General features: G+C 44.9%; 1 protein-coding gene across 3 annotated transcripts in view; it reads left to right on the top strand.

The window, feature by feature from the left end:
• Positions 1–16,426, top strand: part of nectin3b (nectin cell adhesion molecule 3b) — a 350,178-nt gene that overhangs the window by 123,140 nt on the left and 210,612 nt on the right. Inside the window, exon 1 of one of the 3 annotated variants that reach the window (XM_070891820.1) lies at positions 10,232–10,716. The exons of the other annotated variants lie outside the window; for them this stretch is intronic. Coding sequence (XP_070747921.1) covers positions 10,656–10,716 — 61 coding nt within the window. The 5' untranslated portion in view covers positions 10,232–10,655. Of the gene's footprint in view, positions 1–10,231; positions 10,717–16,426 lie in introns of those variants that run through there. 3 annotated transcript variants of the gene reach the window in all.

The following is a 16,426-nucleotide window of genomic DNA, read 5'->3' on the forward strand; positions in this document are numbered from 1 at the left end:
TGGGGAGAAATTACAACATGCTGCGGTGCAGAGGGACCTGGGGGGCCTGACCCATCCACCTCCATGGCACGAACCTGGTATTGCAGTACTTCCAGGAACGGTGCAGTGGCTCTAGGCCTTTTGGCTAAGAGCATTGGCGCATTGTGATCCTTGATGTGTGCAAGGTGACCTCTGGCATTTGTGATTTGACAAAGAATTGGAAAGATTGGCAATGAAACTCTTTTTGGATCCCAAAAAGTTAGTTTGCAGGTGCAGCAGGTAATCAGGAAGGCGAATGGAATGTTGGCCTTCATTGCGAGAGGGATGGAGTACAAAAACAGGGAGGTCCTGCTGCAACTGTGCAGGGTATTGGTGAGGCCGCACCTGGAGTAATGCGTGCAGTTTTGGTCACCTTACTTAAGGAAGGATATACTAGCCTTGGAGGGGGTACAGAGACGATTCACTAGGCTGATTCCGGAGATGAGGGGGTTACCTTATGATGATAGATTGAGTAGACTGGGTCTTTACTCGTTGGAGTTCAGAAGGATGTTAGCCAGCCAATTCTCGATCCATGCTAATACATTATCTTTATCTTTTCGAAACATTTAAAATAATGAAAGGGATAGACAAGATAGAGGCAGAGAGGTTGTTTCCACTGGTTGGGAAGACTTAGAACTAGGGGGCACAGCCTCAAAATACGGGGGAGCCAATTTAAAACCGAGTTGAGAAGGAATTTCTTCTCCCAGAGGGTTGTGAATCTGTGGAATTCTCTGCCCAAGGAAGCAGCTGAGGCTAGCTCATTGAATATATTCAAATCACAGATAGATAAACTTTTAACCAATAAGGGAATTAAGGGTTATGTGGAGCGGGCGGGTAAGTGGAGCTGAGTCCACGGCCAGATCAGCCATGATCTTTTTGAATGGCGGAGCAGGCTCGAGGGGCTAGATGGCCTACTCCTGTTCCTTGTTCTTATGTTCTTATAGGCTGTAGGTCTGCCTGTAGGAGCTGACATATCTTATATCTTATGTCAGCACTTCTTTTCGGAAGTGTGGCCTTCCAATGCATTGCGGCTCAGAGATGTGGAGGTGTGAGCGACGTTCCCTATAAACCCATGGGGGTGAGGCCTCCTCCCCATACTTCTGTGACCTCTTCGAATCCGTGGCCCAACATGGCCAAAAACCCTTCTTCCAGTTTGAAGCCACCTGCCAATAGCAACCAGCATGGTACGCTGGCGAACTAGCATTGCCCCCATTGAGATCTCTCACTGACCTTGTAAGCAAAGTGTCATGGTACATAAAAGTGCCGTTTGCAACTCTCAGCATTCTGCACGCAACTGTAGAAGTCACTGACAACAACGAAATAAGATCCTCCAGGCTACGTTTAAATATGCTGCCAATTGCGCCTGCTGCACCCTGGGACTGCCTGTTTTTTTTTCAGGCGTTTTCTGGGGTGGTCGTTAAATGAGGCGTTCAGGCCGAAAGTTCTATCAGGCGAGCTAGCGTAGCCTTGCATGACAAGATGTCATAATCATGCTGAAAACGGAGGGCGGGGTGGGGCGATAAGTTTATACGCCGGCACAAACCAATTACCGAATCTTCCGGCTGGGCGCTCAATCCTGGATGCGCGGCATCATGCCAGAAACAGCATTCAACGAGTCGCAAAATAGTCGAAAATCCAGCCCAAAGAATTTGACTGAAGGCTTTTATAGCAGTCCTCATAGGCAGTCCCTCGGAGTTGAGGATGACTTGCTTCCACACTCGAAATGAGTTCTCAGGTGACTGAGTCCAATGCGGGACCTACCGTCTTTATCACAGGTGGGGCAAACGGTGGTTGAAGGAACAGGTGGGTGGGGTGCTTGGGTTCCCACACGCTCCTTCCGCTATCGATGCTTGGCTTCAGCTTGCTCTTGGCGAAGAGACTCGGTGTTCAGCGCCTTTCCGGATGCTTTTCCTCCACGTTGGGCGGTCTTGGGCCAGGGATTCCCAGGTTTCGGTGGGGATGTTCCATTTTTTCAACATGGCTTTGAGGGTGTCCTTGAAGCATTTCCTCTGCCCGCCTGGGGCTCGCTTGCCGGGTGGGAGCTCCGAGTAGAGCGCTTGTTTTGGGAGTCTTGTGTTAGGCGTGCAGACGATGTGGCTCATCCAGCGGAGCTGATGGAGCGTGTTCAGTGCTTTGATGCTGGGGATATTGGCCTGAGCGAGGACACTGACGTTGGTGCGCCTATCCTGCCAATGGATTTGCAAGATCTTGCGGAGGCAGCTTTGGTGGTACATGTCCAGTGTTTTGAGGTGCCTGCTCTACATAGTCCATGTCTCTGAGCATTATAGGAGGGTGGGTATCACCACTGCTCTGTAGACCATGAGCTTGGTGCCGAGTTTGAGGTCCTAGTCTTCAAACACTCTCTTCCTCAGGCGACCGAAGGCTGCACTGGCACACTGAAGGCAGTGTTGGACCTCGTCATCGATATCGGCCCTTGTTGACGGTAGGTTCCCGAGGAATGGAAAATGGTCCACGTTGTCCAAGACCTTGTCCTGGATTTTGATAACCGGGGGGCAGTGCTGTGTGGCAGGGGCAGGTTGGTAGAGGACCTTTGTCTTAAGGATGTTTACTGTAAGGCCCATGCTCTCATACGCCTCGGTGAAGGTGTTGATGATAGCTTGGAGTTCGGCCTCCGAGTGTGCGCAGACTCGGGTGTCGTCTGTGTACTGTAGTTCGGTGACAGAGAATGGAACGACCTTGGATCTGGCCTGGAGGCGACGGAGGTTGAACAGATTCCCGTTTGTCCTGTAATTTAGCTTCACTCCAGTGGGGAGCTTGCTGAGGGTGAGTTGGAGCATTGCAGCAAGGAAGATCGAGAAGCGTGTTGGTGCGATGACTCAGCCCTGCTTTATGCTGGTCCGCACGTGGATTGGGTCTGTGGTGGATACGTTGGTCAGGATCACGGCTTGCATATCATCGTGGAGGAGGCGGAGAATGGTGACGCACTTTTCAGGGCTGCCGATCTGAGGAGGCGCTCTATAATCCCTCATGATTGACAGTGTCGAAGGCTTTTGTGAGGGCAAAGGCGGCCATGGGCAAGGCTTGGTGCTGTTCATTGCATTTCTCTTGAAACTGCCATGGTCTGAAGATCATAAGATTTAGATTTGAATATACGAAGTATGTTTAAGAAGTTTGCAGACGACAGTAAAATTGGCTGCGTGCTTAATAATGAAGAGGAAAGTCATGGGCTGAAGGAGGATAACAATCTACTGGTCAGGTGGGCAGAGCAGTGGCAAATGTAATTTAATTCAGAGAAGTGTAGGTGATGCACTTTGGGAGGGCTAATAAGGAAAGGGTATACACATTAAGCGATAGGCCACTTAATATGTAGATAAACAAAGAGACCTTGGAGTGCTTGTCCACAGATCCTTGAAAGTAGCAGGCCAGGTGGATAAGGTGGTTAAGAAGGCATACGGAATGCTTGCCTTTATTGGCCGAGGCATAGAATATAAGAGCAGGGAGACTATGCTTAAATTGTATAATACTTTGGTTAGGCCACAGCTGGAGTATTGCGTGCAGTTCTGGTCGCCGTATTATAGGAAGGACGTGATTGCACTAGAGAGGATGCAGAGGAGATTGACTAGGATGCTGCCTTGAATTGGAGAATCTTAGTTATGAGGACAGATTGGATAGGCTGGGTTTGTTCTCATTGGAACAGAGGAGACCTCATTGAGGTGTACAAAATATTGAGGGGCCTGGACATAGTGGATAGTAAAGGTGGAAGGTTTAGAGGGGATTTGAGGGGGGGCTTCTTTATGCAGAGGATTGTGGGGATCTGGAACTCGCTGCCTAGAAGAGCGGTGGATACAGAAAGCCTCACCACTTTTAAGAGATGGTTGGATGGGCACTTAAAGTGCAATAACCTGCAGGGTTACGGACCTAGAGCTGTTAATTGGGATTAGAATGGATGACCTTTTTTTCGACGGAGCAGATATAATGGTAAGTACTGCAGGGAATAGAATACGGCCAGGGTGATCTCCTGGACTAGTTTCCATCGCCTGGATGGGTCAGAGAGGAATTTTTCAAGATTTTTTTTCTCCCTAAATTGGCCTGGGTTTTTATCTGTTTTTTTACCTCTCCTAGGACATGGCTCCGGTTGGGGTGGAGTGCAGAATGTTTCAGTATAAGGGATGTCCCAGTTGTGGTGAGGCAGATTGGTTGGGCTGGGTGCTTTTTGCCTCTCCGTCATTGTTCATAGGTTTATATGTAACCTTTAGGGCTGCTGACCAAGGGCCGTGTGGCTCTTTGTCGGCCGGCACGGACATCAATGGGCCGGAATGGCTTCCTTCTGCGCTGTAAATTTCTATGTTTCTATGTCCATTGTGCTCCTTAGTGAGTGGAATCCGCATTGCGACTCTGGGAGGAGTTCTTCAACCACAGGAAGAAGGCGATTCAGGAGGATACTTGCGATGACTTTCCCGGTGGTCGACAGCAGGAAGATTCCTCTGTAGTTACTGCAGTCGGACTTGTTCCCTTTCTTGAAAATGATCACGATTACAGCATCTCTGAGACCTCCTGGCATGATTTCCTCCTTTCAGATAAGAGAGATGAGGTCATGAATCCGCACCAGTAGTGCTTCTCCGCCATGTTTTAGTGCATCGGCAGGGATTCCATCTGCTCCTGATGACTTGTTCTTTAGTTGTCGGGTGGCCTTTTCTACCTCGTGCCGGGCTGGGGTTGTGCTGAGATGGTGGCATGCTGTGGGATGGTGTTGAGGACACTCAAGTCGAAGACAGAGTCTTCGTTAAGGAGATCCAGCCTCTCTATCCTTGATGAGCACACCTCCGTTCTTGGCCAGTCGTGGGATAGGGCCTTGCGTGCTTCAGCCGTAAGTCGTCTTGATTGCGCTGAAGAAACCTCGCACGTCGTGGTTGTCGGCTAGCTGCTGGATTTCTTGAGCTTTCTCCAGCCACCATCCGTTCTTTAGGTCGCGGGTTTTCTGTTGGACCTCGGCCTTCAGACGCCTGTAGATCTGCTTTCTTGCCCTCGAGTTGTGTTGCTGCTTCAGGTCCAAGAATGCCTTGCGCTTGCGGTATATTAGCTCCTGGATCTCCTGGTCATTCTCGTTGAACCAGTCTTAGTGGTTCCTGGTCAAGTGACCGAGCGTCTCTTCACAGGTGCTGATTATGGAAGCCTTGAGGGTTGACCAGGTACTGTGGACATTCTGGCTTACTGGGAATCATCGGCTTAGTAGCGAGGCGCTGGCTGAATAGGGCTTTCTTAGCAGGATATTTGAGTGCACCAGCACTGATTTTCCTGTGGCATTGTTTCTGTTGTTGTTGTTGACCATCAACATTGTTTTGGGGCAATGTTGAGGGTGATGACAGAGTGAATTAGACGGTGGCCCGTTCAGCAGTCGTCAGCACCTGTGGCGCCGGTGATGCGCACGTCTTTGCGGTCCCTCGCTCGGACGATGACGTAGTCTAGCAGATGCAATTGCTTGGAGCGAGGGTGTTGCCATGAGGCTTTATATTTATCCTTCTGACAGAACAGAGTATTGGTTATGACTAGGCAATTTTCTAAATATTTCGTCAGGTGGAGGGTGCCATTGGAGTTTTGGCTTTCCCTACCCCCTCTCTGCCGATCACACCTCCCCAGAGGTCAGTGTCCTTTCCGACTCTGGCGTTGAAGTCGCCAAGGAGGATCAGCTTGTTACTTTTTGGAACTCGGGACAGGGATTGTTCGAGGCTGAAGTAGAATTCTTCTTTGGTCTCTTCTGTAGTTTCCAATGTTGGGGCGTATGCGCTGAAGACTGCAGCACACTGGTTCCGGGCTAGGGTGAGCCGAAGAGTCATGAGGCATCGTTTATCCTGCAGGGGGAGTCTTTGAGACGGCCAATTAGTTTTTCTTTACAGCAAAACAAACCCCATGGAAGCGGCATTCTTCTGGTTTGCCTTTCCAGAAGGTGGTGTAGCTACCACCTTGTTCTTTGAGCTGGCCTTCCCCTGCCCGTCGGGACTCGCTTAGGGCGGCAATGTCAATGTCGAAATGCCAGAGTTCCCAAGCAACAATGGTGGTGCTGCGGCGTTCTGGTTTGTTGCTGTTAGGGTTGCCCATGAGTGTCCTGACGTTCCAGGTCCTGAACTTCATCTTAAAGTGTGGAAAATGCCTGTGCGTGAATTCTTTTAACGTAGGGTTGCTGTTACCACACTGGCTTGACCGAGCAAGGCCTTGGTCCAGTGGCAAGGGGATCCAAGATGACTGGGGACCAGGCTCTGCTGTGTGGACCTAGTTCATACACATTCGCATACTCCTACTGTCCTCCTTCCTGCAGGGCCTCAATCCCTGGGTTTCGTAGGACGCAATGGCGGTCTCACGAACTCGCTGTTGGTCAGCACTGCGCCGCTCCTGGGCCACGACCCCACTGCTGGTCTGCACTACGCCGCTCTTAGGCCGCAACCCTGCTGCTGTCCTCCGACCTCTGGGCTCCCGCTGTCCTCCGACCTCTGGGCTCCCGCTGTCCTCCAACCTCCGGGCTCCCGCTGTCCTCTAACCTCCGGGCTCCCACTGTCCACCAATCTGTTTTTTATAGCAGATGATCACAAATTTCAGCACGAGGCAGCCATCTTGTCCGTCTTGGCTGTCTGTCCTAGCTCAACGACACAGCTATTTACTCTAATCCCATTTCCTTGTTGTTTCCCCATACCCTTTAATAACTTCCACTTCAAATGAATGTCTAATTCTGTATTCAATTCTTTGATTACCTTGGCTTCCAAAACCACTTGTAGTAATATATGTAGATTTTATTAACATTTTACATGAAACATGTTCTAACTTTCTCTTTCATGCTTTTAGTTCTAATCTTAAATTATGACCCGTTGCTGTTGATTCACTGACCAATGGAAATAATGGCCTGGATTTTACAATCCGGATGACTGTGAACTGGCAGCGTTCGCCATCATCCTGCCTTTGAAACAAACCACAACTTTGGGATTTGGCATATGCGCAGCCTAATGTGGAAATCCTGAAGTTGTAGTCTGTCATTCATTGCTCCAGCAGAGGCTATGCTGTGGCCCCCCATCCCACACATACTCCACAGAGCCGGTAATCAGTGCAATCTCTCAAATCGGGGAAACAGATGAAAAACTTCAACTCTTCTGCAGTAATTACGCTGTTAAGTTCCCACTAAAAGTTACACCCAAAGGGATTAGCTGTAACTGGGGTTTTAACAGTGTATTGACTGCTAAAAAAGGTTCTGACCCTGAAAAACTAATTTTAAATTTGTACAGTGTTAAATTTATCCATTTTAATAAAAATTCAAATTTTTAAGAAACTTTTCAATAAAATGTTTACATGTTTCAAAAAAAAAGTTTGTTCCTCTATTTCAGGTTTGCCTTTTCCCCATTTGAGAACCCCAATCTTTGTTTTGTGCGCTCTCAACATTTTTAAACGGTTAGACTTTTAAGCGCTTACTCACTTCCTTATTCGCTGCCTGTAAGAATTCTGTGTTTTGATCGGCTACTTAGACAGCTTGTTGATGTCACAGCAGCTCGCACTAGGGGATTCCCACTATACTCCGTTGATTTAACTGAACGTTGGAAAACCCGAACTTCTCGAGCGAGATCGCAAGATCTTTGTGTGAAGCTCACTTTGGGGCCAGCGGCGAACGCCTTTGCTTCGCCATTGACCGCAAATTCTGGGCCAACCTTCCAATACGCTCTGAAACTCTTTCATAGTATACTTCTATTCGATTCCCCCTTAATAGTCCCAGGTCTAGTATATGCAATCCTAGTTTTCAGCTTTCTCAGAATAACTATATCCTATCATTCCTGGCATCCTACCATTGCAACTTTCCTATTGTTTCAATATCCTCCTTGCTGGGTTGCTCAAAACTGCACATAGTACTCCATTTGTGGCCTAACCAACATCTCGTATACATTTATTATCGACTCCTTGTTTTTACATTCAATACCCTTGTATATAAAACCTAGAATCTCATTTGCAGTTTATATGACTACTTCTTGCAAGGCTACTTGTAAAGTTATCTGTATTTGTATCATTTGGTCCTTCTGTTCCTTCACTTGTTTGAGAATTTTAACATTTAAGGTATATTTCCATCTATCACTTCACATTTATCTACATTGAACTCCATTTTCTATAACTTTTCACTCCCCTGACCTCTGTGTCCTAGAATTGCCTATATTCTTCCTGAGTGTGCCATGCTCCCTCATTTGTCAACACATTTTTGATATTGGCTCCCATTGAATTTTGAGGCAGTAGCAATTTGTTAGAACTCCTATAGAGTTGAGACACCAGGAACCTTTGAATCTGAGACTTGGCACAGATCTTTTTCTAGGAAAAAAGTAAAACATTCTTCAAACTTCCTGGTAATTCTCTTGTTTATATTTATTAAGCGTGCTCCCAGTGTTGGTGTTCAATATTGTGATCATACATCAGGTTGCAAGGTTGGGTGAAGTGCACAGTTTAAAGCATTTATTTTGTTTCCTGCCATACTGTTATCCACTTGTCATGCTATTGACCAAAATTGATGAATATATCAGCAACCAGTCCACAGTTACTGACAAAAATTGTCTCCGGGGAGAAATAACTTGGAAGTAGCTAATCTGAGGGTAGGATAGTATAGTGCAGTCATTGCAATGGTGTGTGAAAGAATTTCTTTAGCAATTAATTACTGAACTGCATAAATGATTTATGAATAGTATTTTCAATTATGCAACTTTCTTCAGTAATAATACATGCATTGTGTATTTGTAAGAAATGGAAATGAAAGGAGGAAAAATATATAAAGTTCAATATATTTAATTTTACCCAGATCTCAAAATGGAGTTGTATTGGCTGCCAGGAGAACTTTAATCTTGTTGGAAAAAATACTGTAATGGTGGAACTCAAATGTAACATTCAAAGCACTCAATATCTATAATATATTTTTAAAAATCTTTCATCTGGAAGTACTTCCTAGATACAAAACATTATTTCCTGTTGTTATGTTGTCATACTGCTGTGTCAACTTTTCCATTTATAAATTCCTGTGCCCACATGGAACTGCCTATGCAAACCTGTGATGGTGCTATAATACTTCAATTATGCATCTCTGCCTGGATTACAGAAAAATCCTCTTTCCCAAATTGTTGTAGATTTTGCAATTTAACTATATAGCAACATACAATCAAATTATGTAAAAATAATGGCAACATGTATGACTTTAAAATGGGGATGAAATTATCAGGGATAATTAACTTCAGTTACATGGAGAGACAAGAAAAACTGGGGTTCTCCTTAGAGTGGGGAAGGTTAAGGGGAGATTTAATCGAGGTATTCAAAATCATGAAGGTTTTGATGGAGTAAATAAGAATAAACTGTTTTCTGTGAAGAGCGGTTGATAACCAGAGGAGACAGATTTAAGGTAATTGGCAAAAGAACCAGAGGCAACATGATTTATTTTACTCAGCGAATTGTTATGATCTGGAATGCACTGCCTGAAAGGGTGGTGAAAGCAGATTCAATAGTAACATTCAAAAGGCTGTTGGATAAACACTTGATGTGGAAACATTTGCAGAGTTATGGGGAAATAGCAAGGGAGTGGAACTCTTTCAAGGAGCCAGCACAGGCTTCCTTCTGTGCTATATTAGTCTACAGATTCTACGATTAAGCTTAACTATAAAGTTGTCATTTGTGGTTTTGAATACCTTCAAATAATGTTTTGCTGACACCTCAGCCTCTCGGTAGGACATGGAATTTAGGTTGATATTCTTCCAAGAGCTATGTTTGTCAACTTATGTTGCAAGTCTCCCAGCATGCATCAGAATGATTCTCGCAGGCAATGTGCAAAAACTCGATGTTTTTTTTTGAAGAGTTCAGGATATATGGTAATTAAGTTTGTTTTTCAAAATTATTTCAAAATTTGATGTGGCATGGAATTTAGAACTTCAAGGTAAATTTTTATATAACTATTTCCAATTGCTGAATTCTTTTTGAGAGCCTGGCAGAGGGAGTGAGTGAGACAGGAGGAAGGAGAATAAATGTGAAGAGCGAGCTGGGAAGGTGGCAATGGGAGAGATAAAGGACCCAAGTTTCAGTTGAGGATTAGAACGGCGCACCTCAGAGATCCGTCGATTTCGTGGAATAAAAAGCACGCCTGTTTCCAACCTTGCTGTTCTCGACTTCCATGAGGCCTCCTGTGGCCTCGGTACAGCGCAGCAGCAACAGCGGGGGGCGGAGCTACAGCCCTGCGCCTAAAAGACTGCTGGCAGTTGCGTGAGTGCGCAGTAGCTCCTGGCCGCCAGATTGTGTGTGTGTTGCTGCAGGCTGTATGGGTGGGGCCCGAAGCCCTGGCTGAATGGGCTCCTGGATCGGGTGACCGACTGTGCGGAGGAGAAGGAGATCCTGAGCTCGGACCTGGAGACGGCAAACAAGAAAGGGAGAAGGAGCTGGCAAAAGTGACCATCAATAAGGAAGATGTCGATTGCTTTCACTGACTGAGGCCATCGAGTGTTCCTTGGGACTGTCTTGGAGATGTTCGGAGGGGCGGGGGTAGCAGGCAAGCCAAGAGGTTGGGGGCAAGACGTGAGTAGGATGGGACCTGGGCAGGCTCGTCTGTTTAACGTTGCCCCTCCCCCAGCCGCGCTCACGACTCTATCCCTGGCCGAGTGGCCTGCCGCTGCTTGCTGCCTGGGTCTATGGGCTGCGTGTGCTTGCTGCTATGTGCGCTTCTGGAGAGCTCCCGGTGCTCGCGAATGGGTAGGTGAGGTAGGAACTTCGAATTTCTTATTGATTGATTTATTTTTTTAATTTTTAATTTTTTTTATTCATTTATTGATTTATCATTTATTATTGATGGTTCTTTATTTTTAAAAGTGAAGGTGTTTAGTGCTCTCTCTTCCCTCTTCCCCCCTCCCCTGTCTCTGGCTAGCTGCGCTGATTTCTTAACTCTACACAAGGTTTTGCGTGGCGTACAAAAGTGGACACTTACTCCGTTCTAAGTTAGTTTGGACTAGCTTTTCACAGTCTAAACTTGCAAAACAGGCGTAAGTGGCTGGACAGGGGCTTTTTTTGAAAAAAGAACTGAACTGAAATTAAACTAAACTAACTCACTGAAACTGGAGCAAACTGAATGTGGAGAATTGCAATTTCTAGGATACTCCAAAAAAACTAGTTGCTCCAAAAAAATAGGAGCAAATCTAGTTGAAACTTGGGCCCAAAGAGAGGGGAGAGAAATGGGACAAGAGAGAGAACCTAAAATGACAAACTTCTAAACTTTTTAAGATGTGAAGAGAAAAAGATTAGTGAAGACAAATTGTAGTCAGAATCAGGTGAATATTTAATGGGGAACAAAGAAATGGCAGACCAATTGAACAAATACTTTTGGTTCTGTCTTCACTAAGGAAGACACAAATAACCTTCTGGAAATACTAGGGGACCGAGGGTCTAGCAAGAAGAAGGAACGGAAGGAAATCCTTATTAGTCAGGAAATTGTGTTCGGGAAATTGATGGGATTGAAGGCCGATAAATCCCCAGGGCCTGATAGTCTGCATTCCAGAGTACTTAAGGAAATGGCCCTAGAAATAATGGATGCATTGGTAGTCATTTTCCAACATTCTATAGACTCTGGATCTGTTCCTATGGATTGGAGGGTAGTTAATGTAATCCCACTTTTAAAAAAGGAGGGAGAGAAAACAGGGAATTATAGACCGGTTAGCCTGACATCGGTAGTGGGGAAAATGTTGGAATCACTTATTAAAGATGAAATAGCAGCACATTTGGAAAGGAGTGACAGGATTGGTCCAAGTCAGCATGGATTTATGAAAGGGAAATCATGCTTGACAAATCTCGAATTTTTTGAGGATGTAACTAGTAGAGTGGACAAGGGAGAACTAGTGGATGTGGTGTATTTGGATTTTCAAAAAGCTTTTGACAAGGTTCCACACAAGAGATTAGTGTGCAAAATTAAAGCACATGGTATTGGGGATAATGTTTTGACATGGATAGAGAATTGGTTGGCAGACAGGAAGCAAAGAATAGGAATAAACTGGTCCTTTTCAGAATGGCAGGCAGTGACTAGTGGGGTACCGCAAGATTCAGGGCTGTGACCCGGGCTATTTACAATATACATTAATGATTTAGACAAAGGAATTAAATGTAATATCTCCAAGTTTGCAGATGACACTAAGCTGGGTGGCAGTGTGAGCTGTGAGGAGGATGCTAAGAGGCTACAGTGTGACGTGGGCAAATGCATGGCAGATGCAGTATAATGTCGATAAATGTGAGATTATCGATTTTGGTGGCAAAAACAGGAAAGCAGAATATTATCTGAATGGTGACAGATTAGGAAAAGAGGAGGTGCAACGAGAACTGGGTGTCACGGTACATCAGTCATTAAAAGTTGGCATGCAGGAACAGCAGGAGGTGAAGAAGGGAAATGGCATGTTGGCCTTCGAAGCGAGAGGATTTGAGTATCGGAGCAGGGAGGTCTTACTGCAGTTGTACAGGGCCTTGGTGAGGCCACGCCTTGAATATTGTGTACAGTTTTGGTCTCCTAATGTGAGGAAGGACATTCTTGCTATTGAGGGAGTGCAGTGAAGGTTCCCCAGACTGATTCCTGGGATGGCAGGACTGACAGATGAAGAAAGGCCGGATCGACTTGGCTTATATTCACTGGAATTTCGAAGAATGAGGGGGGATCTCATAGAAACATATAAAGTTCTGACGGGATTGGACAGGTTGGATGCAGGAAGAATGTTCCTGATGTTGGGGAAGTCTAGAACCAGGGATCACAGTCTAAGGATAAGGGGTAAACCATTTAGGACTGAGATGAGGAAAAACTTCTTCATTCAGAGAATTGTGAACCTGTGGAATTCTCTACTACAGGAAGTTGTTGAGGCCAGTTTGTTAGATATCTTCAAAAGGGAGTTATATTTGGCCCTTACGGCTAAAGGGATCAAGGGGTCTGGAGAGAAAGCAGGAATGTGGTACTGAAGTTGCATGATCAGCCATGATTATATTGAATGGTGGTGCAGGCGCGAAGGGCCGAATGGCTTATTCCTGCACCTATTTTCTATGTTTCTGTTTTTCCTGCCAAGAATTAGAAACAATCTACATTCTGTGGGTTGTTTATGAAAATTAGTTTCTTGGAATGTTTTTTCTATATTAAAGGCAGTATATATATATGCAAGTTCAGTAACTTATTAAAGCAGCCATGCCATTACTGTCCCAGAGAGTCTCTGAGACATGAGAGAGAAAATGTTCTCGGGATACAGAGTACCAGACATAATGAACGAAGAGGAGGAAAATATAAATCAAACCGAGTGAATTTGAGAAGAGGAAACAAAATCGAGGAGAGATTTAAACTAAAGAAGAAAGTTTAAGATCAACACAATTTTAATCGTGAACTTTCCCTCGCACAACATAACCCATTGATCCCCACTCTAAAGAACACCAAGTTCCTTCCCCTACCTCCCCTGAAAGAAAAAGCAAGTGCTGCTATTAATGTTTCCATAACCCTCAGTCCCCTTTTTCAACTTGTATTGCTCCAGGTATCGCTTGATCCCAAATCAAGAACTTCTCTGGAAGTCTTTTCAACATTCACCGTCTTGTGCAAAAATAAAGTTTTTCAACCTGTAACCTTGTTTGCTTTCAGACAAATTAAGAGCTATCATTTATTTACAAAAACTAGCAACTCCCCTGTGGCAGTCCTTGTGATAAGTCATGGGATAAATTATTTTAATCAGGCTTGGTGAGCTGAATGATCTTTCCTTGTTCTGGACTTTGTTCTTGCGATGTGATTTCATCATATAACTGTCTGGAAATGGAAACTCTTTCTTTAAAAAATCTGTGTGGAAAAGGTAAATTCTAAGTGCTGTAGAGCCTTGATTTTTTTTTATTGGTAGGAATTTTCTTGCACGATTTATCAGTTTTATGAATGAACCTAATTTCTTTTTACACAAAACATAAGAATTAGGAACAGGAGTAGGCCATTCGGCCCCTCAAGCCTATTCCGCCATTCAATTAGATCATGGCTGATCTACCTCAACTTCACTTTCCCCATACCCCTTGATTCCCTTAAAATCCAAAAATGTATCGATCTCTGTCTTGAATATACTCAAAGATTGAGCCTCCACACCCCCTCTTGGGTAGAGAATCCCAAAGATTCACCATTTGCCATGTTCTTGCCCACTCAATTAGCTTGTCTATATCCCCTTGAAGTCTCTCTGCATCCTGCTCACAACTTGTATTCCCACCTAGCTTTGTATCATCAGCAAACTTGGATATACAGGTACAGCATCGAGAATCCGGAATCCGTACTGTTTCAGGATGATCCGTGGCAGAATCGTTCAGAATTCGGAAAATGTTCCGGAATCCGGACCCCTGCCTCGGGCCACTGCTGACCTTTCCCTCACCTCAGGCCGTCGCCAACCTTTTACCCACCTCGGGCTGCCACTGATCTCTCCATTGCCCCCTGCTGCCGACCCCTTCACTGCCTCGGCCCGCCCCTCCCCAGCCTCAGGCCGCCACTAACTTTACCCCTGCCCCCCCCCCCCCCCCCCCCCGTCACCGCCCGACCCCTCCCCAACCGAGGTATTGAGTATGTTCCCGTTCTCTGCTTTACTTTCTGTATTTCAATGCTTGTGCTGCTTTCACCATTGATGCTGGAGACATCTGGGCCGATCCACTGCTTGGCCCAGGCGTTTCCGGACTCGAGACGCCAGAAAGACGTTCCGAAGTCTGGAAGTACACAAAGTCCGGAGCGGCCTCGGTCCTGAAGCTTCTGGATTCTCGACGCTGTACCTGCATTACATTTGGTCCCGTCATCCAAATCATTGATATAGATTGTGAATAGCTGGGGCACAAGCACCGATCCTTGCGGCACCCCACTAGTTACAGCCTGCCAATCCAAAAATGACCCGTTTATTCCTACTCTCTGTTTTCTATCCGCTAACCAATCCTCAATCCATGCTAGTATATTACCCCCAAATCCATGAGTCCTAATTTTGTTCAATAACCTCTTGTATGGCACCTTATTGAATGCCTTCTGAAAATACAAGACCCCCCCCCCCCGCCTTATCTAATCTGCTAGTTACATCTTCAAAAAATTCCCATAAATTTATTAAACACTATTTCCCTAACACAAAAATGTGCTGATTCTGCCTAATCATAAGGTTTTCTAAGTGCCCTATTACCACAACCTTAATAATAGGTTCTAGCATTTTCTCTACTACTAATGTCAGGCTAACTGGACTGTAGTTCCCCATTTTCTCTCTCCGTCCTTTCTTAAATAGCAGTGTTACATTAGCTACCTTCCAATCTGTGGGAACCGTTCTAGAATCAATGGAATTTTGGTGGCTGTAGACTATCTCTACAGCCACCTCTTTCAAAACCTAGGATGTAGGCCATCAGGTCCAGGGGATTTATCGCCTTTCCGTTCCATTAATTTCTCCAGTACTATTTTTTTTACTAATACTAATTTCTTTCAGTACCTCATTCTCGCTAGACACTTTGTACTCCACAATTTAAAGGAGGTTTTTCATGTCTTCTTCTGTGAAGACAAACGCTAAGTATTTGTTTAATTTCCCTGCCATTTCCTTATTCCCCATTATAATTTCTCCTGTCTCTGCCTCTTGGGGACCCACATTTACTTTTGCAAATCCTTTCCTTTTTACATACCTATAGAAGCTTTTGCAGTCTGTTTTTGTGTGTCTCGCTAGTTGATTCTCATTCTATTTTCCCTTTCTTTATCAATTTCTTGGTCCTCCTTTGATGAATTTTAAAATCCTCCCAATCTTCAGGCTTACTGCCCTTTCTAAGCCTCTTCCTTTGATCTAATACTATCTTTAACTTCTCTTGTTAGCCACGGTTGGAACACTTTTCCTGTGGAGATTTTGTGCCTTAAAGGAAGGTATATTGTTGTAAATTATGTATTCTTTAAATGCTAGCTATTGCTTGTCTACCGTCATATGTTTTAATGTAGTTTCCCAGTCTACCTTAGCCAACTCTCCCCTCATACCTACGTGATTTCCTTTGTTTAGATTCAAGACCCTAGTTTCAGATTTAATTAAATCACATTCAAACTTAATGTAAAATTCAATCATATTATGGTCACTCTTCCCTAATTAATCCTTTCTCGTTGCACAATACTAGATCTAAAATAGTCTGTTCTCTAATTGGTTCCTCCAACATACTGATCTAGAAAACCACCTTGTATACATTCCATGAATTCGTCCTCCACACTATTAGTGCAAAATATGATTGCCCAGTCTATATGTAGATTGAAGTCCCCCGTGATTAATGTATTACCTTTGTTACATGCACCTCTAATTTCCTGAGTTATACTGTGCCCTACATTACCACTACTGTTTGGGGGCCTATAAACAACTCCCACCAATGTTTTCTGCCCCTTGCTGTTTCTTAGCTCCACCCAAACTGATTCTACTTCTTGATTTTCCGATTTTGATTT

The sequence above is a fragment of the Pristiophorus japonicus genome, chromosome 10, assembly GCF_044704955.1.
Source record: "Pristiophorus japonicus isolate sPriJap1 chromosome 10, sPriJap1.hap1, whole genome shotgun sequence".
NCBI lineage: Eukaryota > Metazoa > Chordata > Chondrichthyes > Pristiophoridae > Pristiophorus > Pristiophorus japonicus.